Raw genomic sequence first — 25,981 nt, forward strand, 5'->3', positions numbered from 1 at the left:
GACCCCAAATCATTCTACCCCCCCCCCCCCCCCCCCATCTGGTCACATCATGAGAGGAACGCCAGGCTAAGGATGGCAGCAAAGCTTATTCACCCCAGTACTTTGTATGTACAAGAGTTAATGGGGAATCTTTCTTGTCAATAAAACCTCAGTTTTTTGTGGAGCATTTAGAGGACAAGTTTGGGGAGATGGAGGGCTTGTCCAAAATGCGGTCAGGGTTGATCTTGATCAAAACAGCACCCTCTGCCCAGTCACAGGCACTACTCACCTGTGCAAGCTGGTGGATGTTTCTGTTTCCATCACGCCCCATAAGAGCTGAAATATGGTTCACGGTATCGTATTCCACAAGGACCTTCTTTTGCAGTCTGACATTGAGCTGCACGCCAATTTAGAGTGGTGAGGTGTCACTTTCGTCCGGCGTGACCACCGTGGTGTGAGGGATAATCAGGTTGCCAGCGGTGCCTTCATCTTGGCCTTCGAGGGTGACACATTACTCAGGAATGTCAAGGTGATGGTCTACCGCTGTGATGTAAAGCCATATATCCCTCCCCCGATGCGGTGCTTTAAGTGCTGGAAGTTCGGCCATATGTCTTCTCGCTGTACTTCCAGCGTCACCTGTTGGGATTGTGGATGTCCTCCACATCCCAATACTCCCTGTGCCCCACCTCCCATCTGTGTCAACTGCAGAGAGCGCCATTCACCTTGCTTGCCAGACTGCAGGATTCTCCAGAGAAAAAGAAAAATAATGGAATACAAGACCCTGGACTGACTGACCTACACTGAGGCCAAGAGAAAATATGAGAGGCTACATCCTGTGCATATGACGTCAACCTGCACCGCCGCTATGACAACAGTTCTACCATCTTCCGTTCCGTTGCATACAGTTGGCTCTCAGAGCCGTGAGACTTCACATGCCTCCTTGATGATGGGGGGCACTTCCCTCCCTGTTGCTCCTGCACAACCTACTTCAGGACCCCCCCCCCCCCCCCCCACACACACACACACGCACCAACCATTGGGGACATCAATTCCCACTTCTCAGCCAGAGAAGTGTAAGTCGTCTTCGCCTCCTCTCATCAGGAAGGGATCCCTTGTGTCACTCCCTTCCCAGGTTCATACTAGTGGCAAAGCTGACACCCACCAGTGGCTGAAGCAACCACAGGTAACTGATCATAGGGCCTCACAGTCCTCCTCAGTCCCTGAGACTGAATCAGTGAAGCTCTCCCAGCCAAACAAACCTAAGGAGCAGCGAGAGAGACCTAAATTGAAAAAGACCCCCAAGAACCAATGCACTGTGGTGGCACCCACACCACCACTACCTAGAAGCTCTGTCTCTGCGGATGAGGTGGAGATTCTGGCGTCCGCTGAAGACCTAGACTTCGCTGAGCCCTCAGACACAATGGATGTCGATCACACAGGTACTCATCTGGTGGCAGCAGGTGATCCTGAGTCGTAGAGTGCCTCATTGAGTATTTGAGGCCTTCCCAGTCTCGCTATCACATAATACTCCAGTGGAATTGCGGTGGTTTTTTCCACCACCTGGCTGAGCTCTGGCAAGTATTAAGCTTTACATATGCTTTCTGCATTGCCCTCCAGGAAACCTGGTTCCCTGCAATGCAGAGCCCTGCCCTCTGCGGCTATAAGGGATATTATAGGAACTGTACTGACTATAATAGAATGTCAGGTGAAGTTTGCATCTATGTGCTCAACTCAGTGTTTAGTGAACCTGTGCCCCTTCAAACCCCTCTTGAAGCTGTGACTGCCAGGATAAGGACAACACAGGAATTAACTGTCTGGGGTGGCACCATACTTACTGGCTGAAGTAGGGACGTCAAAAATTTGTCACAACTCGACCTCTGCCTATTAAATACACACATTTCAGAGAGGCACATGGCACATATTCAGCCATTCATCTCTCGGTTTGCATTCCCATCTGTCTCCCATCTATCCACTGGAGAGCGCATGACGACTTGTGTGGTAGTGACCACTTCACCATCTTCTTGTCACTCCCCCGGCATCATGCCCACAGACACTTACCCAGATAGGCTGTAAACAAGGCAGAATGGGTGCTTTCACCTCTGATGTCACCGCTGAATCTACCTACATGGTGCCCTCGATGTTGCAGTTGAGCAGATCACTACAACGATAATTTCTGCGACGGAAAACGTGATCCCTCATTCTTTAGGGTGCCCAATGCGAAAGACAGTCCCATGCTGGTCGCCAGAAGGCGCTGAAGAAAATAAATAGCTTCCACGAGCTCTACAGCGATATTAGAGGCACCCTTCCCTAGAGCATCTAATAGCCTTTAAGCAGCTCCGTGTCTGCATTCACCAGCTTATAAAACGAATGGAAACAGGAGTGTTGGGAGAGACGAGTGTCGACGATTGGGTGCCATACGTCACCGTCCAAAGTCTGGACAAGGATCTGACGTCATTTCGGGTAGCAGACCCCAACAGGAGTCCCTGGCATTAACATCAGTGGTGTGTTATCTACTGACACAAATGTGATTGTGGAGCACTTTGCTGAACACCGTGCTTGAGCCTCTGCGTCAGAGAACTACCCCCCAGCCTTTCACGTCCTTAAATGGTGGATGGGAAGATAAGTCTTCTTGTTCATTAGACGCCACAGTGACCCCTATAACGCCTCATTTACAGAGTGGAAACTCCTCAGCGCCCTTGCACATTGCCCCGCCACAGCTCCTGGGCCAGATGGGATCCAGTCAGGTGATTAACCATCTCTCATCTGACTACCAGCAATATCTCCTAGTAATCTTCAACTGGATCTGGTGTGATGCCGTCTTTCCATCACAATGGCGGGAGAGCACCATTATTCCAGTGCTCAAACCCGGTCAAAACCTGATGTGGAATGTGGATAGCTACTGGCCCATTGGCCTCACCAACTTTCTTTGTAAGCTGCTGAAACATATGGTGTGTCGGCAGTTGGGTCCCGCAGTCATGTGGCCTACTGGATCCAAGTCAGGGCGGCTTCCGCCAGGGTCGCTCTACCACTGGTAATCTTGTGTCCCTAAAGTCTGCCATCCGAACATTGTTTTCCAGACACCAACACCTGGTGAGCGGTGTCTCCAGGGCTCGCTCCTGATTTTCATCCAGATGACGTCTGCATTTTGTGCTGCTCCTCCAGTACTGGTGCTGCTGAGCAGTGCCTACAGGGAGCCATTCACAAGGTGTAGTCATGAGCTCTACCCAAGGCTTCCAGTTTTAGGTGCAAAGTCGTGTGTCGTGCATTTCTGTTGGCATCACACCATTCATCGAGAACCAGAACTTTACCCTAATGACGATCCACTCACTGTAGTGGAGACGTATCGATTATTAGGACTGTTTTTAACACCCAATTGACTTGGCTACCTCACCTTCATGAGCATAAGCGGAAGTGCTGGCAGCATCTCAATGCCCTCCACTGCCTGAGCAACACCAACTGGGATGCAGATCACTCTACACTCCTGCAGCTCTACAAAGCCCTTGTTCAATCTTGCCGCTACTATGGGGTCTGGTTTATGGTTCAGCGGCACCCTCAGCATTGCGTTTACTCGACCTAGTGCACCACTGTGGCATTCGCCTGTGACAGGAGCTTTTAGAACAAGTCTGGTGACCAGTCTCCTGGTGGAGCCTGGAGTCTTTCCATTGAAGGTTAGGTGTGCACAACTGCCCGCCAGTTATGTTGCACATGTTCTCCTTTGCATCCAAATTACCGTCTCCTTTTCCCAACCATGGCAGTTCATCTCCCGCATCAGCGGCCCAGTCAGGGCTTAGGATCGCGGTTCGCGTCCCTCCCTTGTGTCTGAACTGGAGTCCTTCCCATTACCACCTCTCCTCGAGGGCCAAATCCATGCACACCTCCATGGTATACACCTAGGCTGCAGATTCTTCTAGACCTTTCACATGGCCCTAAGGAGTTCATTAATCCTGTGGCTCTGTGCTATCACTTCCTCTTGATTTTCGACATGTAGAGTGGCCATGAAGTGGTTCACACCGATGGCTCAATGGCTGATGGTCATGTAGGCTTTGCATATGTCCATGGAGGACATACTGAACAGCACTCCTTGCCAGATGGCTGCAGTATTTTCACTGCAGAGCTGGTGGCCACATCTCGTGCTCTTGACCACACCCACTCATGTCCTGGGAGATCATTTCTCCTGTGTACTGACTCCTTAAGCAGTTTACAAGCTATTGACCAGTGCTATGCTTGCCATCCTTTGATAGCATCCATTCAGCCCTGGAACGGTCCCGTCGTTCAGCGGTATTTGTGTGGTCCCCATGACACATTGGAATCCCAGGTAATGAACTTGCCAACAGGCTAGCAAAACAGGCTACGCAGAAACTGCTTCTAGAGATGGGCATCTCTGAAACTGACCTGCGTTTTGTCTTATGCCGCAGGGTTTTTTGCTTTAGGAGGCAGAATGGCATAACAGTACGCACAACAAACTGTCATTAAGGAGACTACGAATGTGTGGAAGTCTTCCAAGTGGTCCTCTCTCAGGGAATCAGTTGTCCTCTGGTCGGCTCTGCATTGGCCATACGTGGCTAACACATGATTATGTCCTGCTTTGCAAGGACCTACCTCGGTGTCGCTGTGGCTCAGAAATGACAGTCGTCCACCTCTTGCTGGACTGCCCATTTTTAGCCACTCTGCAGCAGACTTTTAACTTTTCCAGCACCCTATCATTGGTGTTGGGCAACAATGCCTCAACAGCAGCTTTAGTTTTATGTTTTATTTGTGAGGGTGGATTTTGTGTCCTCCACCCAAGTGCTTAGAGGGTGGAGGTTTAATGTGTTGCAGAGTGGCTGGCTTCTCCTTTTTATTCTCATGGTCAGCCGCCATGATAATCTGCTCTCTTGTTTTGATGTCTTCTACCTGTTTCTTGCATGTCTCTGTGGTTTTCTTGTCTGATTTTCTCCATTTTAGTGTTTGTTGCCCTTCTGTCATTCTTATGGTTTTCTCCTTTCATCCAATTGTTTTTTGTATGTCTCGATTATTGTACTTCCACCCTTGAATTATTTTAATCGGAACGAGGGACCAATGACATAGCAGTTTGGCCCCTCCCTCCCTCTTTTAAACCAACCAACCTCTCTTCCTGCCTACCTAACCACCCCCCCCCACCCCCCTCTCCCCATGACTAATTTGATTTTGGCCACCTCAATTTCCAAGTCACTCTTCATCCAGCATCCTTGATTTTTTGTTGGATATATTCCAATCTCTGTCTTCTCTATTTTTGCCCCATGTGTGGAAGCTACCTTCTGAAGTGTTAACATGTGTCCTGTGATATTGTCCCTTGGCCTACTCTGCGATAAAGATTTAAAGGGTAATTTTATTGACTCCCCGTCATTTTTATTCATTACATGCAGAAGTTTGAATTTTGGCTCAGAGGTGCTAATAATCTTCTTCCATAATGGTGCAGAAGCTTGAGTCCCAGTGATGTCACCCTCAGGCTCTGCAAAGCTTCAGACAGCAAGGTGTTGACACGTGTGAGAAAAAAAGTCAGAGCTCAGATGTTCATGTGAGGTTTAAGATAATAAGGTCACATTGCCACTAAGTTTCAGAACAATTCTGCCCAACATGTCACATGGTGGGAAACTTAAAGTTGTTCCCCTGCCCTGCCACCCTTTTCACACTCGCCCCTTTGCTGACTCCTCTGTGATGTAGGTCAGGTTAGTGTCGAAACTGACCTAACATTAAAATGCTGCAGTTTTCTGATGGATGACCAAGGAAACTGTTTCAGATACACTGCCGTTCCGAATCTGGAGTATTCATTTACATGCATTGTGTGGTCGGAAACAACAGTTTGCAATTTGATATGCAACAGAACAAAGTTCTTGACAATCTTTGATGCTGCTGACTCACCTAGGGTGATTTAACTCTTCTCTAAGGACATCATGGGACTGCAACCACATTGAACATTATCTGACCCCATTGTAGTATAGTGCAACTGCATTTTTTTCTCTAGTATACAAGCTGGAACTTCTAGAGATCATACAAAACTGTTTGACAAAATATGAATGTGATCTGAAGCAGGAAAGAGAGTTCAAACAATGTAAAATCCAGGATGGAATGTAACAATATTATGAAAGGATAGTTGCTACTCACCAATTAGCAGAGACGTTGAGTCGCAGATAGGAACAACGAAAAGCCTGTCACAAAATGAGCTTTCAGCCAACAAGGCTTTTGCCAGAAATAGACAGCGCGCGTGCGCCCACACACACACACACACACACACACACACACACACACACACACACACACCTCTCTCACATATGACCACAGCCATTGGCTGCCGATGCCAGAAAGTACGTCTATGCTTTTTTAGCATAATACCCCAAGGGAAGAGGTGGTTTCATTGACATCCTTTATGCCAACCCCTGATGCCTTTTTGTGTAAGTTCTCAGGGATGGAATGTCTGAATTGTTTTCCTCGGCCATCCATAAGAAACCCGGCATGATTTAAGTGTTCAGTGCTTGATTTAAGTGTTCAGTGCTTGGTGTTGGAATTCTGGCCTCCATCGCAGAGGCATCAAGAGAATGTGTGAGACATAATTAAGGAGCTGATGTAACGACCTTCCCTTGTGTGACGCAACCACAGTGGCATTGGGCTGAATAGTGGTGAAATTTGGTCAAATCTGACCTCATTAAGCATTACTGAGCATGAGGGTGACTTGCAGTGCACCATGCATTTGTACCATTGCAGAGGAAGGTTGTAGGGACCTTTAAGCCACATTTAAGACTTCTGCATTGAAATCAGGGTGGTTTCGAGAAAGTGACCCTTTAATTATTTTGCACAGTGAGTTACTGATTTCCACATTCTCCTTTCCTGATTAATCTCTGGAATCCTCATTTCTTATCAGTCCACCTAGTGTTTAGTGTTCTTTTGTAACAACACATCTCAAATGCTTCAGTTGTCTTCTTTTCCAATTTTCCCACAGTCTGAAGTTCACTTCCACACAAGGCCGTACTTTGAATGTACAGTCTCAGAAATATCTTCAAGTTAAGGCTTAATTAATGTATTGTTATTGATTATAATAATATTATGAAAAGGATAGTTGCTACTCATCATATACCAGGTGTAGATGGTGCTAGCCGTTAGTGTAGGACCTTTGCAGTGCCATCTACTTCCTGTAATGGCTGACAACGAATGTCGACACACAGTAACCCAAGTTCCATACATCGGTATCTGTTTCAAAACAGTAAACATGTCGAGTTTTGTGCCTACAAATTATGATTTGTGGACAGCATTGTATTTCTGTTATCATTTGAAGAAAATTGCTGCAGGATCACATTGAACGCTCATCGAAGCTTTCGGTGAACATGCTCCTGAGAAAATGCAGTATTTCAAGTGGTTCAAAAAATTCAAAAGTGGTGATTTTGACATGAGAAATGACGAGCACGGGAAACCACCAAAAAAGTTCAAACACAACAAATGGGAGGCCTTATTGGATGAAGATGATACTCAAACTCAACAGGAACCCATGAAACAATTTAATGTGTTGCAGAAAGCCGTTTCTGTTTGGTTGAAATCTATGGGATGGTGAAGAAAGTGGAAAAATGAGTACTGCATGAACTGAAAGAAAGACAGCAAGCAAGTCTAAATACTACTTTGAAATGTTGCTCGCAAAATACAAAAGAAAGTTGTTTCTCCATCATATAGTGACAGGTGATGAAAAATGGGTATATTTTGAGAATCCTAAGTGTCGTAAATCATAAGTGAATCCAGACATCCACTGCAAGATCAAATTGCTTTGGAAAAAAGACAACACTCCATGTTTAGTGGGATTGGAAGGGTGTCCTCTATTATGAGACACTGAAACCTGGTGAAGCTGTTAACACTGATCACTACCAATAGCAAATGATCAATTTAAATCAAGCATTACATGAAAAACGACCAGAATATGGAAAAAGGCAACACAGTCATATTGCTCCATGATAACGCCCTATCACACGCAGCAAAACAGGTCAGGGAAGCAGTCGAGGTGTTCAGTTGGGAAATACTAGGCATGTGGCTTATTCTCAAGCCTTGGCTCCATCTGATTATCTATTTGCATCACTGGTACGTCCTCTCATTGAACAATGCCTCAGTTTGTATGAAAATGTATGAAAATGGCTAGCTTACGGGTTTGTTTCAAAAGAAGAACTGTTTCTTTGGCATGGCGCTCCTAGTCTGCTGGAGATGTGGAGAAATGTATGAATAGTAATGGGAATTATTTTGAATAAAATATTGTTCATCAGTTTCAAAAACAGAGGTGTAATTATTGCAACTAATTTCCAGTTTCATGCTGCTACACTTTGTAGATGCTGAGTTTAGATAGGCACAACAAAAAGACTGTCACAAAATGAGTTTTTGGCCAACAAGGTCTTTGTCGAAAATAGACAACAGATGGACGCACGCGCGCCCACACACACACACACACACACACACACACACACACACACACACACAGACTGGTCTGGCTTCTGCAGCCAGGATGGAATGTAACAATATTATTATGAAAAGGGTAGTCGCTACTCACACCCGCACGCGGGCGCGCGCGCGCCCACACACACACACACACACACACACACACACACACACACACACACACACACACACAGACTGGTCTGGCTTCTGCAGCCAGAGAATATGGTCTCCTGTGTGTGTGTGTGTGTGTGTGTGTGTGTGTGTGTGTGTGTGTGTGTGTGTGTGTGTGTGCGCGCGCGCCCGCATGCGGGTGTGAGTAGCGACTACCCTTTTCATAATAATATTGTTACATTCCATCCTGGATTTTCCGTTGTTTGATATGAGCCCTGTTTGTCTGCCATCTTTGTTTTAGACACGAAACTAGGTATTCACGTGTTACAGATCATCTTAAAGGTCTAACCTCTGTAACATTTGTGTTACTGATGATAGAGTTTGAAGATGGAAATGTGAAAACGTTTACATACTTTTTATATTTTCATTCACTACTGTCTTGTGACATATGCTGGGGTGACTCATCATTCAAGAAGAAAGTATTTGTTACACAGAAATATGTAATAATGCTGATATGTGGTGTCCATTACAGCTCTTACTGAAAGCTCTTTATACAGTTCAGCATACTGACAACAGACTACATTTACTCCATTATGAAGTTAATTGTTATCAGTCAATTGTTATCAGTCATTGACAGTTAAAAAGTATCAGTACCATTCATAAATATAATACTGCAAGGAGGAATTGCTTACACTGTTCTTCACTTAGGCGTAATGTGGCAGAGGAAGCAGTGAGTTATTCAATCATTAAAATCTTTATCTGTTTACCTAGTGAAGTAAAAATGTATGAATTATGTTGTCAACACATCCATTGGGCTCTCATCGTGGTAAGAAATTTGGCGCCTGTTACTGTCTGTAGCAGACAGTCATATACAAAACTCACTGTGCATCATAGGACCTTGAAAAATAAATATCAGCACAATATATAGTTGCAACAATAATTCATCTCCTGTTCTTTAGACAATTCTTTTGCCTCAGTATCTGCGCATGTAGATGAAGGCTCTGAAGCGGAGCCACCCCAAAATATATATTTTTAAAAAAATCTCAGTAATATGTTACATAATTTAAATTATCAGAAAAAATTTCGCATATTCCCCACACGGATTTAATTAATGGTGATAAACATTTGTGGAACTGTTGATCAAGTGATGTTTCTTGAACAGTTAGTAGCTATTCTTAATGGTGCACCTTGATATGCTGCGTAGATGTGTGTGGCAGAGGTTTTGGGTTGTGGCTTCCTCAGTACAGCCCTTATGGGCGTCCCAAAGGCTCCGGTGCTTCAGCCTAAACCTGCACATAATTTTCATGTTCCATTGCTTACATCAAAAGGGAATGAACAGAGTAGCTGAAACTTCCTTTATTGAATCCCTGTCTCTGTAAATCTGTATTATGCTTAATTGGGTCATTAATTGTTGTTTAGTATTATTGTTTCTGTAGAGTTTTACACAGTTTTTTTCTTTCTGTCATTGGCTATTCTGTCCACCGTTGCAATAAGTTTGCAGATATCTCATCAGAGATGTGCGGTAACGTAAGTATCACCACCTAACGAGAGTTTCACGAATGATTAGAGGAAAAAAAGGCCTGAAATGTGTCCTGTTACTTTAGTTTCCTTGCTTGCTGATTGCGGGAAATGTGCATTATTAGCAAGTTTCCTTTTGTGGATGTATGATACATGGGTTTAGTGAGTTTTACATTCCTGTCAATAACAGCAACATACCATGGGTTTGGAAACAGCACAATGCGAGTTCATTGTGCAATTTATCAGCTAAAATTTTGGAACACACGATGAGGATGAAAGTAAAGAAACATGGTGCTTACAGACTCAATGTAAACATGAATAAAGAACAAAACTGTGTAAATCCATGCAAGGATATACATGCAGTTTTAACAGAGAAGTGTACATTTACATCTACATCTACATAGATACTCCGCAAGCCACCATGCAGTGCATGGCAGAGGGTACCTTGTACCACTACTTATTCCCTTTCGTGCTCCCCTTGCAAATAGAGTGAGGGAAAAACGACGATCAGTATGCCCCCGTATCAGCCCTAATTTCTCATATCTTATCTTCATGGTTCTTACATGCAATGTATGTTGGTGACAGTAGAATCGTTCGACAGTCAGCATCAAATGCTGGTTCTCTAAATTTCCTCATAGTGATTCTCGAAAAGAATGTAGCCTTCATTCCAGTGATTCCCATTTGAGTTTCCAAAGTGCTTCCGTAACACTTACATGTTTTTCGAAACTACCGTTAACAAATCTAGAAGCCAGTCTGTGAATTGCTTTGATGTCTTCCTTCAATCTGACCTGGCACAGATCCCAAACACTCAAGCAGTACTCAAGAATAGGTCGCACTAGTGTCCTATATGCGGTCTCCTTTGCAGGTGACCCATTCTTTCCTAAAATTCTCCCAGTAAACCGAAGTTTACCATTCCCCTTCCCAACCACAGTTCTCATACACTCATTCCATCTCATATCGCTTTGCAACATTATGCCCTGATATTTAAATGATGTCACTGTGTCAAGCAGGGCACTAGTAATACTGTATTCAAACATCACAGGTTTGATATACTCAATCCAGCTGGGTGATTGTGTGCGCCTTATCACTTAAAATGCATATTTCTGTTATGTGGAAATATACTTGACAAATATGGTGTGTAAATTACCATGGCGGTTGTTTGGCTTGCTCATGTCAGTCAGTCACAGCAAAAGATTGGTGACATCATGGAAACATCACTGTTTTGTCATCCAAACTCATAAACACTGCAGTTTGAGCACACAGAACATTAACCGTATGAAAATATAAAAAATATTACGCATGCTGCAAAGCTAACATATGCAGCATTAGAGAGCTCTCCAAAATGTGTCTTTTAGTAAGATTTGTTGCAGTAAACTGTTGGAAAATGTGAAGTAGTGGGATAAATAAGCTACCTATAGATTTTATCTTGCAGTTAGCTTTTGATGTTATTTAATAGTTGATTATGAAACAGTAGGAGGATATGGTATGTAAACGTTTGGCTAGAGTGTGGAGTGTGATATTGCCACTGCACCGCCCCCCCCCCCCCCCCCCCCCTCTCAAATCTCAAATCTTGGTTGTGGTGACAGACTGATCTGCAGCATAGCCTGAGGTGTAGGTTAGTTCCAACCAATAAATGTCGTAGTCTTCACTCAGTATGGAAGCCATGAGCCGCACCTGTGTGGTAGATAGGTACTGTTTCAATGCAACCTGCGGACTTCATTTGCTAAATGGAACTTATGGTTTTGAAGGTTTCTAGCCTTGTTCTATACGTGAGTGAGTATTTCTCTTTGATTATAAAGTTGTTTCATTGATTCCAGACATAGCTTTCCAAGAATACATTAACATTTTCCTGTTTTATTCTGCCACCCATTGTTTACTGTTAAAGAAAATGCACTCCTGGAAATTGAAATAAGAACACCGTGAATTCATTGTCCCAGGAAGGGGAAACCTTATTGACACATTCCTGGGGTCAGATACATCACATGATCACACTGACAGAACCACAGGCACATAGACACAGGCAACAGAGCATGCACAATGTCGGCACTAGTACAGTGTATATCCACCTTTCGCAGCAATGCAGGCTGCTATTCTCCCATGGAGACGATCGTAGAGATGCTGGATGTAGTCCTATGGAACGGCTTGCCATGCCATTTCCACCTGGCGCCTCAGTTGGACCAGCGTTCGTGCTGGACGTGCAGACCGCGTGAGACGACGCTTCATCCGGTCCCAAACATGCTCAATGGGGGACAGATCCGGAGATCTTGCTGGCCAGGGTAGTTGACTTACACCTTCTAGAGCACGTTGGGTGGCACGGGATACTGCGGACGTGCATTGTCCTGTTGGAACAGCAAGTTCCCTTGCCGGTCTAGGAATGGTAGAACGATGGGTTCGATGACGGTTTGGATGTACCGTGCACTATTCAGTGTCCCCTCGACGATCACCAGTGGTGTACGGCCAGTGTAGGAGATCGCTCCCCACACCATGATGCCGGGTGTTGGCCCTGTGTGCCTCGGTCGTATGCAGTCCTGATTGTGGCGCTCACCTGCACGGCGCCAAACACGCATACAACCATCATTGGCACCAATCTCTCATCGCTGAAGACGACACGTCTCCATTCGTCCCTCCATTCACGCCTGTCGCGACACCACTGGAGGCGGGCTGCACGATGTTGGGGCGTGAGCGGAAGATGGCCTAACGGTGTGAGGGACCGTAGCCCAGCTTCATGGAGACGGTTGCGAATGGTCCTCGCCGATACCCCAGGAGCAACAGTGTCCCTAATTTGCTGGGAAGTGGCGGTGCGGTCCCCTACGGCACTGCGTAGGATCCTACGGTCTTGGCGTGCATCCGTGCGTCGCTGCGGTCCGGTCCCAGGTCGACGGGCACGTGCACCTTCCGCCGACCACTGGCGTCAACATCGATGTACTGTGGAGACCTCGCGCCCCACGTGTTGAGCAATTCGGCGGTACGTCCACCCGGCCTCCCGCATGCCCACTATACGCCCTCGCTCAAAGTCCGTCAACTGCACATACGGTTCACGTCCACACTGTCGCGGCATGCTACCAGTGTTAAAGACTGCGATGGAACTCCGTATGCCACGGCAAACTGGCTGACACTGACGGCGGCGGTGCACAAATGCTGCGCAGCTAGCGCCATTCGACGGCCAACACCGCGGTTCCTGGTATGTCCGCTGTGCCGTGCGTGTGATCATTGCTTGTACAGCCCTCTCGCAGTGTCCGGAGGAAGTATGGTGGGTCTGACACACCGGTGTCAATGTGTTCTTTTTTCCATTTCGAGGAGTGTATGTTAATATAATTTGTGTGGTTGAACTGTATTCATCCAGAATATTTGTAAGGAAGTAAGAGTGATTGCATAAAATTTGCAGGTTGCAACACTGACATCACAGGTGGAAGCTACTAATGTTGTGGTACGGAAGTTAGAAGACAAGGAACGCATCTTACAAAACTCGCTTGCTACTGTTGAGAAAGAATTAGCTCTTCGTCAGCAGGCCATGGAAATGCATAAGCGCAAGGCTATTGAAAGTGCGCAATCAGCAGCTGACCTGAAGTTGCATCTTGGTGAGTTAATAAGTGATTAATTTTTGTGGTAACATGACTTGAAGGGCGATTCTTTGTTATTTCCATATAGACTAATCAGATTCTTGTATTTGTAACGTGCAGTTTAGTTGGGAAGGTTTATAAAATGGTAGTTATTTGGAAATGCATTTTCATTAATCAAAACATTAAATTACTAATGTTAAATTCTTCGCTCCGAAGAATAAATAAAAATAAGCAAACCTCCCCCCCCCCCCCCCCCCCACACACACACACACACACACACACACACACACACACACACACACACACACACACACACACACACACAACCTCCCTACACAAACTCGTGCAGTGTGTCTTATGTTATTTGTTGAGGTCATATAGATTCTTGCTCCAAGTTGATGCAACTACTGGAAAACTATTAGAAAAATATAAACTTAGTACTACTTCTGTATGTATGTTTGTTAGCAAGGACTAATGTAATCTGAAATTCACAATTCTCTCTTTCTGGTCAGCTGTCAGTGTTTGCTGATAAGCAATTTATTTCTACCCCAGTGCCCCACAGCTTGCTAATTAGTAATGGTCCTTGTAATTTAAGTTTGAAGCTGTAAACCGTCACACTGACTGAGAGTGAGTAGTATTTAAGACAATGCACTTGCGCATCCATCACATAGACCGGGGATTTTCAGACTGTGTGCTGTGGCTCCCAACCTTAAGGTATACAGTAGGGGCATCACAGTAGTTTCTTAAAAGTAATAATTTGGTTTATTTGCTTTCTGAGTGAAGGAATGAGTGCACTAGTAGTGAAATCAAATAGTGGATAAGCTGAGTTACAGACAGACACAACAAACAGACTGCTGGATAGTGAGCTTTACACACACACACACACACACACACGACCACAGTCTCTGACAGCTGGAGCCAGACCCAGCTGCCAGAGACTGTCGTGTGTGTGTGTGTGTGTGTGTGTGTGTGTGTGTGTCGGTGTTGTCATGTTTCGGTTTCAATTGATACCAAAATTGCTAAGTTAATTTCAGATTTCACTTCCAAACCATTATCAGCTTCACCATACACAGATGTAAAAACATGTCTTACCTCAGAATTTGAAGAATCAGAGCCACGCAAAGTAAAAAAGTTGCTAACCGAAGTAGAACTAGGAGACACAAAGCCTTCTGCTCTGCTCAGCGAGATGCTCGCACTTGCTGGCACACAAGTAATCAACAATTTTTAAGAACTATATTTCTTTAACAACTACCAACCAATAAACATTCTGTAGTAGTAGTTGGACAACATATGAATCTCGAAGCAATTGCTTCTGTAGCTGGTGATTTCATAGAGATTACCGCACCCAGTCAGTCTGTTTAATCTCCATCTCTGGATGGTAGATTTTCCCGTCTGGAAAGACAGCTTTCAAAACTAATGGCATAGATTCAGAAATTTTAAATTGATACACAACCAAGAAGCAGATCAAAATCATGGTGGCATGCACAGAAACTTTCTGTGTGCTAATATGATTATAAATTCCAACAGAATGTGAAGAAATGCTCAATGCCGTGTTTGTTTATTCCTCGACAGCCTGCTAACACTCAGGCAACTTCATGCTGCAAATTGTTCCACAATACACACATGTGGTGATTGACTGCTGAACTGCAAAATAGGCCTTTGACAAAGATTTCTGTGCCCATTCCTTCTTTCATATGTCTGCCAGGCAATTATTAATGTTGATTTCAAGCTATTATGTTCTGTTACTTGATGTTGAGTAAAAAAAAAATTATTAATCAAGCAAAAAGCTTTAATTGCTAGTACAGGCTCTGCAGATGTATCTATTGACAGTTTAGTGCTTTTAAATGACCCACAGCATAAATATGGAGACCTGCTAAAGAGATAACCTAACATTCTCATGGAGAAAGCTAATTTGATCCTCCTGAAGTTAATGTGCAACACGCAATCACAACAACAGGACCTCCAGTGCATGCACAAGCCAGGTGCTTTCCACCACAAAAAATAGCTTAAGCAAAACCTGAATTTCAGGAGATCATCAACCTTGACATATGTCATCGTAAAAGCTGCTGGTCTAGTACTCCCCATCTTGTTCTAAAGAACCTGTGGAGATTGTAGAGTCTTAAATGCTGTCACTGTGCCAGACTGCTGCCCAGTGCTGCATCTACAAGATTTCAACTACCAAGTCTCCAACAGAAAAATACTCTCTAAAACTGGCCTTAGCTGAGCTTATCACCACATTCCTGTTGTACCAGAATTTGAACCTAAAACAGCTGTTCCAAATTTTTAAAGGGGTCATTTGGTCTGTGCAGTGCAGTGCAGCATCAAATGAATATCAGATAATTCTTCTGCAACAGCTTCTTTAATGGCTGGATAAATATAATCTTAACATTAATGTGGGGAAAATGCATTTTTGGAGAGAAAGTGATATCGTTCTTGAATCATTGTGGGTCACGTCAAGGAATTTCACTCTTACAAGAAAAGTGAAAATAAGAACTGGTAAACTTCCACAGACATATGTTACCACATACTACAGAAATCTAACAACCTTTGTTTAACTCGAGCTTTGTTTAACTTGTTCAAGAGCACCAAGAGGAAGGATAATCACCTGTTACATGGACTGATAAAACAGACAAATTGCTAAAAAAATTAAAAGAAAAACTATATAATGCAACTCAGTTTGCTCATCTCTCAACAGATTTTCCCTTAATTTTGGTAGCTGATGCTTCAGACTATGCTACGGGTGCTTCTTTACACCAGTTACGAAAAGTAACACCTGAATCACTAGCATTTTTTTCCAGGTCTCCCACCAACACACGACGTTAACTATAGTACCTACAACCATGAGTTATTGGCAGCATATTCGGCAATCAAACATTTGTATTATCTTTTGGAAGGCAGAGAATTCACAATATTTACAGGTCTCAAGCCATTAACATTTGCCTTTAAACAGCACCCAAAAAGGCAACACAAAGTAACTGTGCCATCCAGAATTTCTCAATCAGTTCCACACAAATACCCGATACCTTCCTGGAGGAGAGAAAATTCCTTCTGGTACTTGTTCCAGAGTTGCAAAAATCATATTGCCAACTAGCATTCTGTATGAGTAGAACAAGTTGCAAAAATCATGTTGCCAACTAGCATTCTGTATGAGTTAATTGCAAAGGCACAAAGGAGTGGCCCAGAAATGCCCAAAGTGAAAAATTCAGACACTTTTTCCTTAGTGTTTGTAACAATAATATTACCTGCTCTTAGATCACAGTTACTTTGTCAGTTCTACTGGTAAACTCAGGCCATATGTTCCTCCATCCTACTATCAGCAAGTCTTCCATGCACTACATGACTTGGCTCACCCAGGCAGCAAAGGCACAGAAGACTTGATTTGACAACACTTTATTTGACTTCCATTCAAACTAGATGTAAAGCTTTGGGCAAAAACACGTGTTTGCGGTCAACAAGCAAAAATTTCAAAACATTGAACCAGGAGCTTTCAGTGAAGTTAAATTGCTTGTTGCATATACTTTGATGTACTGGGACCACTACCTGGCTCACAAGCCTTCACCTTTCTTTTAAAATTTCATCTTGCTGTTTTCTTTCAGTTAACATACGTAAAGGACTAAAAGAAAATAACAAATAAATGAATAAATAAGTAGTTAAATAATTAAAATCTCTTAACAATGATCAGCAGGTTTACACATTGGCCAGAAGGAGTTCTACTGAAGGATATCTTTGCAGAAAGTGCTACCAGCATTGTCTTATTATCATGGATTGCACGTTTTTGAGTCCCAAAAATCAACACCACCAACAGAGGATGGCAGTTTTATTAAAATTTTCACACACATGACAAAGACCCTATGGACACTGGCCAGTCAAAACATTATAACCACTACCCACCACAATGTTGGATGCCACCTGCTGGCACAGCTCGCAAATGATGCGGTAATGACAGTTTGTAAGCAGAGCAGATATGAATGGAGGGTCACCCTAGTGAAGATATTGGCTGCAAGTGGGGAAATCGATTGAGGCAAGTGACTTTGACAAAGGCCAGACTATTATTTCGCAGAGCCTGTGAATGAATATCTCAAAAACGATGAAGCTGGTTGAATGTTCACGTGCTACTGTCATGTGAACCTACACAAAGACATAGAAGGATGGTGAAACTACCACTAGGTGCTAAATGGTTGGATGTCCACAACTTGTTGCAGAATATGGGGTTTGGAGGCCTGTCTGCTCTGTAAAGTAGGGTAGATGGTGTTCTGTGCCATCTCTGCAGAAACAGCACAAATACTGGTGCATGCACAAGTGTTTCAGAGCACACCGTTCATTGTACATTGTTGGAAATAGAGTTCTGCAGCAGACCAGCCCTACATGTTGACACGACATCACCATCAATTAGGATTGCAGTGGGCATGGGGCCGTTGGAATTTGACCGTCGATCAATGGAAACATGTCAGGGCTCTGTGGGTAAAGCATTTTTTCGCTACACAGTAGTTCAATGGTCCTCTCCACAAACGCCACCATTGAGGTGAATGGCAGCTCGAAGCATGCAGTGCGCCACGAATGCAGACTGGTGGGAGCAGTATTATGCTGTGGGAGGAATTCTCCTGTGCTTGCATGGGACCTGTGGTAGTAATCTATGACACACTAATAGCTGTGAACCATCTGCATCCCTTCATGCTTGAAGTCTTCCCGGACAGTGATGTCCTCTTTCACCAGCCTCTGTGTCTCAGAGCCAGAACTGTGCTACAGTGGTTTGAGGAGCATTGTAATGAACTCTTGTTGATGTCTTGGCAACCAAATTCACCGGATGTAAATTCTATGGAACACATCTGGGTCGCTATTGGGCACCATCACTGCATACGCAAATTAGCGGCCCATTATTTATGTGAATTACATGACCTGTGTTTATATATCTAATACCACATATCTTCACAAACCTACCGACAATCTCTCAGATCCCTGATACACAGAATCAGTTACGTATTTCATTCCAAAGATGGACAAACAAGCTATTAGGTAGGTGGTCATAATGTTTTGGTTCATAGGTGTATACCCCACATGAAAACAACTGCTTACCATCCAACTTCAAATGGCCCACTTGAACAGTGCATTGCACTTCAAGACAGCATTAAGAGCCCGACTTTCAGACAACTGGATTGACAGCTTACCAACAGTTTTAATGGGCATCTATTATTTATAAGTCAATATAAATATCTGTTAGCCTGAATAGAGTCAGGGGTTGCCAATAATTGGAATCTAAGAAAATAACATCTAATCTATAAGACATTGACATGGGAGGTTATACCTTTATATTCTTATAATTTTAACCACCAATAGTGAAGTAATTATTTGTCAGACTGTTATTGGTAAGAGTTAAGAGGAATGATTACTTGACTCACAGTTGGGAATCACAGGTGAAGATGTGCTTGGAGACAGACAAGTTGTGTACATGAGGAGTGTTGATCTTAAGCAATGTGGTATTAGCAGTGAACTTGGATAGTGTTGTTATTAGTGAGATAAGAATTGGCTGAAGAAATAGCTAATGCCTTGGATGACTTAATAAGTGGTATGAATGATGTATGTTTGAATTACATTGTGATCATACTGAAACTAACAGATTAGAAAGTAACATTTATAAATGTGATTTCTCCCATGTACAAGGTAGTGTGCCTTCATAGTTTTTCACCTTAAGCAAATCTTTCATGTGGACAGCAGGGTGGTTTTGACACCCACAGAGAATGCTATAAGTGACTGCAGTAAAGCCAGTCGATGACATGTCTGCTTTTATATTTTCTGTAACCTTTCATTGGATAGGAAATGCTTGTGACAGGTAGTCTTTAGGTGTATGCTACAGATCTTGCACATTGTTCATCCAACTGTCTTGATCATAATGAGAAGTAGTTGAAATTGTGGCAATGCATATATGCGAGTTTCTGTTGCCATTAAATGTTAGTATTATTAACAGTTTAAGGTGTGATAGTATTTTTGTACAATAATTTGTTCTTATTGCAATTTGCAGAAAAATATCATGCACAGATGAAGGAAGCTCAGCAAGTTGTTGCTGAGAAAACAAGTTCTTTGGAAGCGGAGGCATACAAAACAAAAAGACTCCAGGTCAGTACAGTCCTATGTTATAATTGCTCAGACATAATTTCCAGTATTTCACAGATGATTTTTGCATTGTACATTTGTGACAATGAGTACTGTACCCACAAGTAATTTTTCAAGTTTGATATTTGTCATATTTTTGTCTTTGGTGATGAACGTCATCTAATACTGAAGACATAAGAGCAGAGAAGATACAGAGAGGCATGAAATAGTTAATTTGCTCCAATTCTTTAAGCAGTGCAGCCTGTACGACACACACATCTAGTAAATATGGACGTAGAAAACAATCTGCCAGCTAAAGCAATAAGGAAAGGTAGAGCATTCTGTTGAGTCCCTGATCATGTGGGAATCTGATGGAATTAACGAGCTGATACTGTGGAAGCAAGCTTTGGTTACGCTATGCTTACAAGGCCCCAGTAGAAGATTATATTCTGTCAGAACTACTGATGACCTGAAGACAGGTTAAGGAAAGGCAAGCCTACATTTGTAGCATTTGTAGACTTAGAGAAAGCTTTTGATAGTGTTGACTGGAATACTCTCTTTGCAGGGGTAAAATGCAGGGAGCGGAAGGCTATTTACAGCTTGCACAGAAAACAGGCGACAGTTATAGGAGTTGAGGGGCATGAAAGGGAGACTGGTTGAAAAAGGAGTGAGATGAGGTTGTATCCTATACTCAATGTTATGCAATATGTACATTGAGCAAGCAGTAAAAGAAACCAAAGAAGAACTTGGAGTAGGGATTAAAGTTTGGGGAGAAGAAATAAAAACTTTAAGGTTTGCCAATGACATGGTAATTCTGTCAGAGACAACAAAAGACTTGACAGTATCTTGGAAGGAGGATATAAGGTTAACATCAGCAAAAGCAAAACAAGGATAATGAAGTTTAGTCAAATTAAATCAGGTGATGCCAAAGGAATCAGACTACGAAATGAGACATTTAAAGTAGTTAGGTGAGTTTTGCTATGTGGGCAGCAAAATAACTGATGATAGCTGAAGTAGAGAGGATATAAAATGTAGATTGGCAATGGCAAGAAAAGCATTTCTGAAGAAGAGAAATTTATTAACATCAAATATGGATTTAAATGTTAACAAGTATTTTCTGAACATATTTGTCTGGAGTGTAACCATGTATGGAACTGAAACATGGACGATAAATAGTTCAGAGAAAAAGAGAATAGAAGCTTTTGAAATATGGGGCTACAGAAGAATGCTGAAGATTAGATGGGTCAGTCATGTAACCAATGAGGAAGTACTGAATAGAATTGAGGAGACAAGAAATTTGTGGCACTACTTGACCAAAAGAAGGGATCAGTTTATAGGACACATGCTAAGACATTAAGAGAGCACCAATTTAGTATTGGAGGATAGTGTGGGAGGTAAAAATCGTAGAGGGAGACCACAAATACGTAAGCAGATTCAGAAAGATGTAGATTGCAGTAGTTAGCTAAAGTGATTGTAGAACCACCTAAAAACCACACCCAGACTGCTTGGCACACTGGTCCCAGTCATTAATCCGTGAGGCGGATTCAATCATGGCAATCCTGAACTGTTGGGTGCCTTCTATATAATCAGTGAATCTGTATGTGTACCATTATGCTTTTCACAGAGATCTGTGTATCAGCATATCCTCCTTCACATCTCATACAAGCTGGGAAGTTGTCATGATACCTGTTCAGCCCATATTTCTTTAAAAGATTTGCAAGTGGAAATTCTTATCTGATATACCTTAGCTTGAAGACAAGCGACTCAAGACTGATGTTGTTACAGCAGGATAGAGCTGCAGGGCACTTTGCTATTCAGATTTGCAAGCTCCTTGATGAACAATTCGACTATAGTTTTTTACCAGTGTGGAGTCACACGGAACATCATTACACCCCATAATGTGTTGCCTGGTGTGGCAAAGTCTGGGCTTCATGATGGACATTTCTAAAGGGTTGGATATGGTTTTGAACCCTAACCAGTCCAGTGGCCTTGAAATTGTTCATCAAGGAGCTTGCAACTCTGAATAGCAACATATCCTGCAGCTCTATCCTGCTGTAACAACATGAGTCTTGAGTCCCTTGTCTTCAAGCTAAGGTATATCAGATAAGAATTTCCACTTGCAAATCTTTTAAAGAAATATGGGCTGAACAGGTATCATGACAACTTCCCAGCCTGTATGAATTCCTTTCCAACTCTTGCACATTATGAAGTTTTTGCTTAGCTCAGAAAACCACATTCCACCAGTATAAACTTTAATATATAACATGTTCATCAGAAATGAACCCTCTTGATTGACAGAAAACATTTAGATGCCATCAAAGCAAGAGCAGGCGGCAACATGCTGTTCCGTGTTTATGCCTGATAATTTATTTGCAAATGTTAGTTTTTTATTTATTTATTTATTTAAAATGTGTCCAAGTGTGGTTGACCATGATACTTGAAGTTCAGCTGCTCCATTGCAAATGGATTTCATTGGCAACAATGGTACAAGTTTCTCCTCGCATTTTCTTATGTCCACTACATGATCTGTCCTTGACCTTGCCTGAACATAGACATGTTCCTTCTAATAAAGCTTGGTTATTTCATGAGGAAGAACCATACCGAAGCGATCCCTAAACTTACTCAATATCTCCATCATTATTTGCCCTATCTATGGATGGTCATGTACCAACACACATGCCACATATCACTTCACACTTCATCAGCAGTGTAACTGTGTCTGCTCCCATCAGCCATGGCTTTATAATTAAAAACAATGCAGTACTGAAACAAAACATGACAGTACTAACAACAATATTTTTTGTCATATTCAAAGCGGGTATACCAATTATTTATTTTCCCAATTGTACAAAGTCAAGAGGGCTGCAGGGACTCCTCAGACATGATGTGTTTTACTACTTGACTTCATCATGTATAGTTATAAATTTTATACTTTTGGTGTGAAATGTGTAAACTGGTATGAGCTTGAAAGCCATGTGCACATACAATGATTTTATAACATGGCACTGTTAGAAACTGGTGAATTAAAGCACTTTGTTGTGTGTTTTCATTATTAAATTGTGTTAAAGTTGTACAAACAGTTGACGGTGTGGATCGGTGAACTCGCTTAAAGTAGAGATTGCATTGAAGGAAAGACATTGGGCCACAAGTGTCAGTAAGTGATTTGAATATTACTGATGTGATATTTCAGGTTTTAACAGATTGATTGATGACAAACCAACCTCTGGGCATGCAACAGTATTTCAGATTCAGATATGGCATACTATTTCTACAGATGTGTTGATCATCTTCAAGAGGGATTAGGAACAGTAGTCTGTGATGTGCTTGCTGTCTAGATGGAAATCAGACTGTGCAGTGTTTTCAATAACACATTACCTGTTAATGGTAATCAAAGTTATCATGCAGCAAATTACACATATCCTTTTCTAGGGATTCTCGGTTATCAGTGCTAATCATACATATCTTTTTTACATCATCATTAATATTTTTGAATCCAGCATTTGAAGGGGAGAAAATTGTTAAACAGAAGCATATTAAAAAAAAAAAAACCAGAATAACATTGCTGTGGGCGGAGCTTGTGTAGTAAGGGTTTTTGCCGGCAAGTGTGTATAGCACAACTCATTGCCACTTCAGTGCTGCCTGTGTTGTCAACCAGGCTTGTTCTGTTCATCTGTAGTGATTGTTTTTGATAGAGCTGTTTTGTTCTTGTTTCATTTTCTATTATGGCAAGTGTAAGTAAACAACATGCAGCTGTGAAATCTGGTTTTCCACTCAGTAAAAATGCTGCCGAAATTAATGTTGAAAACACCTTACCAAGATGACACTATGGGAAAACAAAAGTATATGAGTCGTTTGCTCGATTTAAAAATGGTGACATGTCGATTGATGATAGATCTCGCTCTAGACGTCCGGAAACTGCCTGAATTGACGAAAATATTGAAAAAACTTCAAGACCTTATGCTCAAAGACCATCAACAGACAATTGATCAACTGTCAGAGATTAGTGGGTTATCTTGGAGCTTGGTTCAGAAAATTTTAACACAAGATTTGTGGCATACAGGAGACTGGTTCTTCCAACGTGATAATGCACCCGCACACACAGCCATCTCTGTTAGACAGTTTTTGTCTAAAAATGGCATGGTTCTGCTGCCAGATGCACCTGACATGCCTGACCTTGCTTCACGCAACTTTTTCTTATTTCCAAGCAAGGAAGGACACTGATTGACAACATTGAAGAAGTCAAGAAAACAATGAGGGAGGAGCTGTCAGCCATTTCTTAAGATGACTACAAAAAATGTTTCGAACCATAGAAGCACTGGTGGGACAAATACATTAGTTGTAATGGAGACTATTTTTAAGGGGATAAGGGTGTATTGTAAACAATCTGAAAATCTATAGCCTCTAAAAAATAATTCCATTTTTACCCCCTTAACTTTTAACTCGCATTCTCTCTCTCTCTCTCTCTCTCTCTCTCTCTCTCTCTCTCTCTCTCTCTCTCAAGAAAAATATTTTGCATAATAAATCTGGAATGCCCATGGCAGTATCAATTACTTCCTGTACATTTGTTTCATCTCATTGAAAAGTTTTATTGCATACTACACATATAAATACACATTTTCTAGGAATAGTAAAAAATTATTGATACTTGAAGAAAAATTAGGTCTGTCAACAAATACAATGTGATAACAAATTACAAGCTTTTGGAACTATAAAATGTTACTTCCTTAAAAGAAAAAGCTGATGGGAAACAAGTGAAATATACCTGGATGAAGAAAACAAGAAAAAATACTCAGTTCTAAATATGGTGTCTAGGTATTTGAGTTTGCAAGAAAAAATTTCATAACAGCTAATGCAGTCTTACCTTACATTTGTATTAGACACAAAGCTCTGTCGCTGCAATAACTTTTCCTTTCCTGCAGCCAATATGTTGCCACCAATCTACATTACCATTGCTCATTGATTTATGAATATGTTATCCTTATGTGTAATAAATAATTACTAAGATAAGCATATTTGTTCAGTTTTCAGTAGCTTAGAGCTCTGACAATTGTCTTCTTTGCAGGAAGAAATAGCACAACTTCGTAGGAAAGCAGAACGAATGAAGAAAATTGAGTTGGCAGGCACATTGGATGAAGTAATGATGGAAGAAATACGAGAATACAAAGAAACACTAACTTGTCCATCATGCAAAGTTAAACGAAAAGATGCTGTTCTCAGTAAATGTTTCCATGTGTTTTGCTGGGACTGCCTTCGCACTCGGTATGAGACTCGACAACGGAAATGTCCCAAGTGCAATGCTGCCTTCGGTGCCAATGACTATCACCGCCTATATCTTTCTACATAGATTTTTAAATCACATAGCTTTTCATCTGGGAGGATCCATTCCGTGCACAAGGTTTTTCATTGAGAACACTCCTGAGCTATTTGTTTTAAGATTTTGTTAAAGATACACATAAGATTGTATAGTTTGTCTGGTGACTGGTTTCAATAGGATTAGCAGAGCAACAGTTAAAGACTTCTATCTTTGAAAGATAAATGTAATACTTTATTACCTTGCTTTGACACTATGTTTGACCAGTTGCTTGATACAGAATCTAATGTAATGGATATAATTGTACTTGTTCCTGTGAAACAGTAGACATTTACTGTAATTACTGTTAGACAAATTTCAAATTATGCCAAGTATTTCTTTAATGACTTAGCAGTTACTTGCATTTCACTGATTTGATTGACTGACTGACTCAGAGAGAAATACACTGTGATAAAGCAGCTGGAAGAGCGACAGCAAGAATTATTGTTAGCACACTGGTTGCGTATGTACATATATCCAACATCTTTATGAAATTACATTTGAAACATTCATTCCACATACACAGTCATTTGTTATTGAAGTCTGTTTTATTTAATACCAAAAGAGTATTAATTTATCAATGTATATATTAAACAAAATAAAGTAGCAGTTCTGTCAGTGGGCATGTCTGCTTCATAGTTCTCATGTATTATTTTTTGAACATATTTTATTCCTTTACCGGATGTGATGTTGAATTTTTAGGAAAGGCAAAAAAGAACAGAAACAGTAACAGGCATGAGATCGTATAGAAGTTTATTTATTTAATATAAAATACAAAATTTCTGTGGTCTTCCACTTTGCAATGACTCAGTTTCAGAGATGAGATGAGATCTGAGGCCATGTATTATGATGCAGTGAACTTCTCAAATATGTCTGTATACACCAAAACCCAGTGTATCAGAAGCAGTGAATATACTGTGTGAGATTTGTCATTGGTCACAAATAATTCTAT

At 42.0% G+C, this 25,981-nt stretch overlaps 1 protein-coding gene across 4 annotated transcripts in view; it reads left to right on the forward strand.

Moving 5' to 3' along the window:
* Window positions 1-25,674, forward strand: part of LOC126410738 (E3 ubiquitin-protein ligase Bre1) — a 284,197-nt gene extending 258,523 nt beyond the window's left edge. For all 4 annotated transcript variants that reach the window (XM_050081311.1, XM_050081312.1, XM_050081315.1 and 1 more), the window contains 3 exons: window positions 13,418-13,610; window positions 19,609-19,703; window positions 24,742-25,674. In XM_050081311.1, the coding sequence (XP_049937268.1) occupies window positions 13,418-13,610; window positions 19,609-19,703; window positions 24,742-25,023 (570 nt within the window). In that variant the 3' untranslated portion in view covers window positions 25,024-25,674. The remainder of the gene's footprint in view (window positions 1-13,417; window positions 13,611-19,608; window positions 19,704-24,741) is intronic.
* Window positions 25,675-25,981: the final 307 nt, after the last annotated feature.

Source organism: Schistocerca serialis, chromosome 1 (genome assembly GCF_023864345.2).
Source record: "Schistocerca serialis cubense isolate TAMUIC-IGC-003099 chromosome 1, iqSchSeri2.2, whole genome shotgun sequence".
Taxonomy (NCBI): domain Eukaryota; kingdom Metazoa; phylum Arthropoda; class Insecta; order Orthoptera; family Acrididae; genus Schistocerca; species Schistocerca serialis.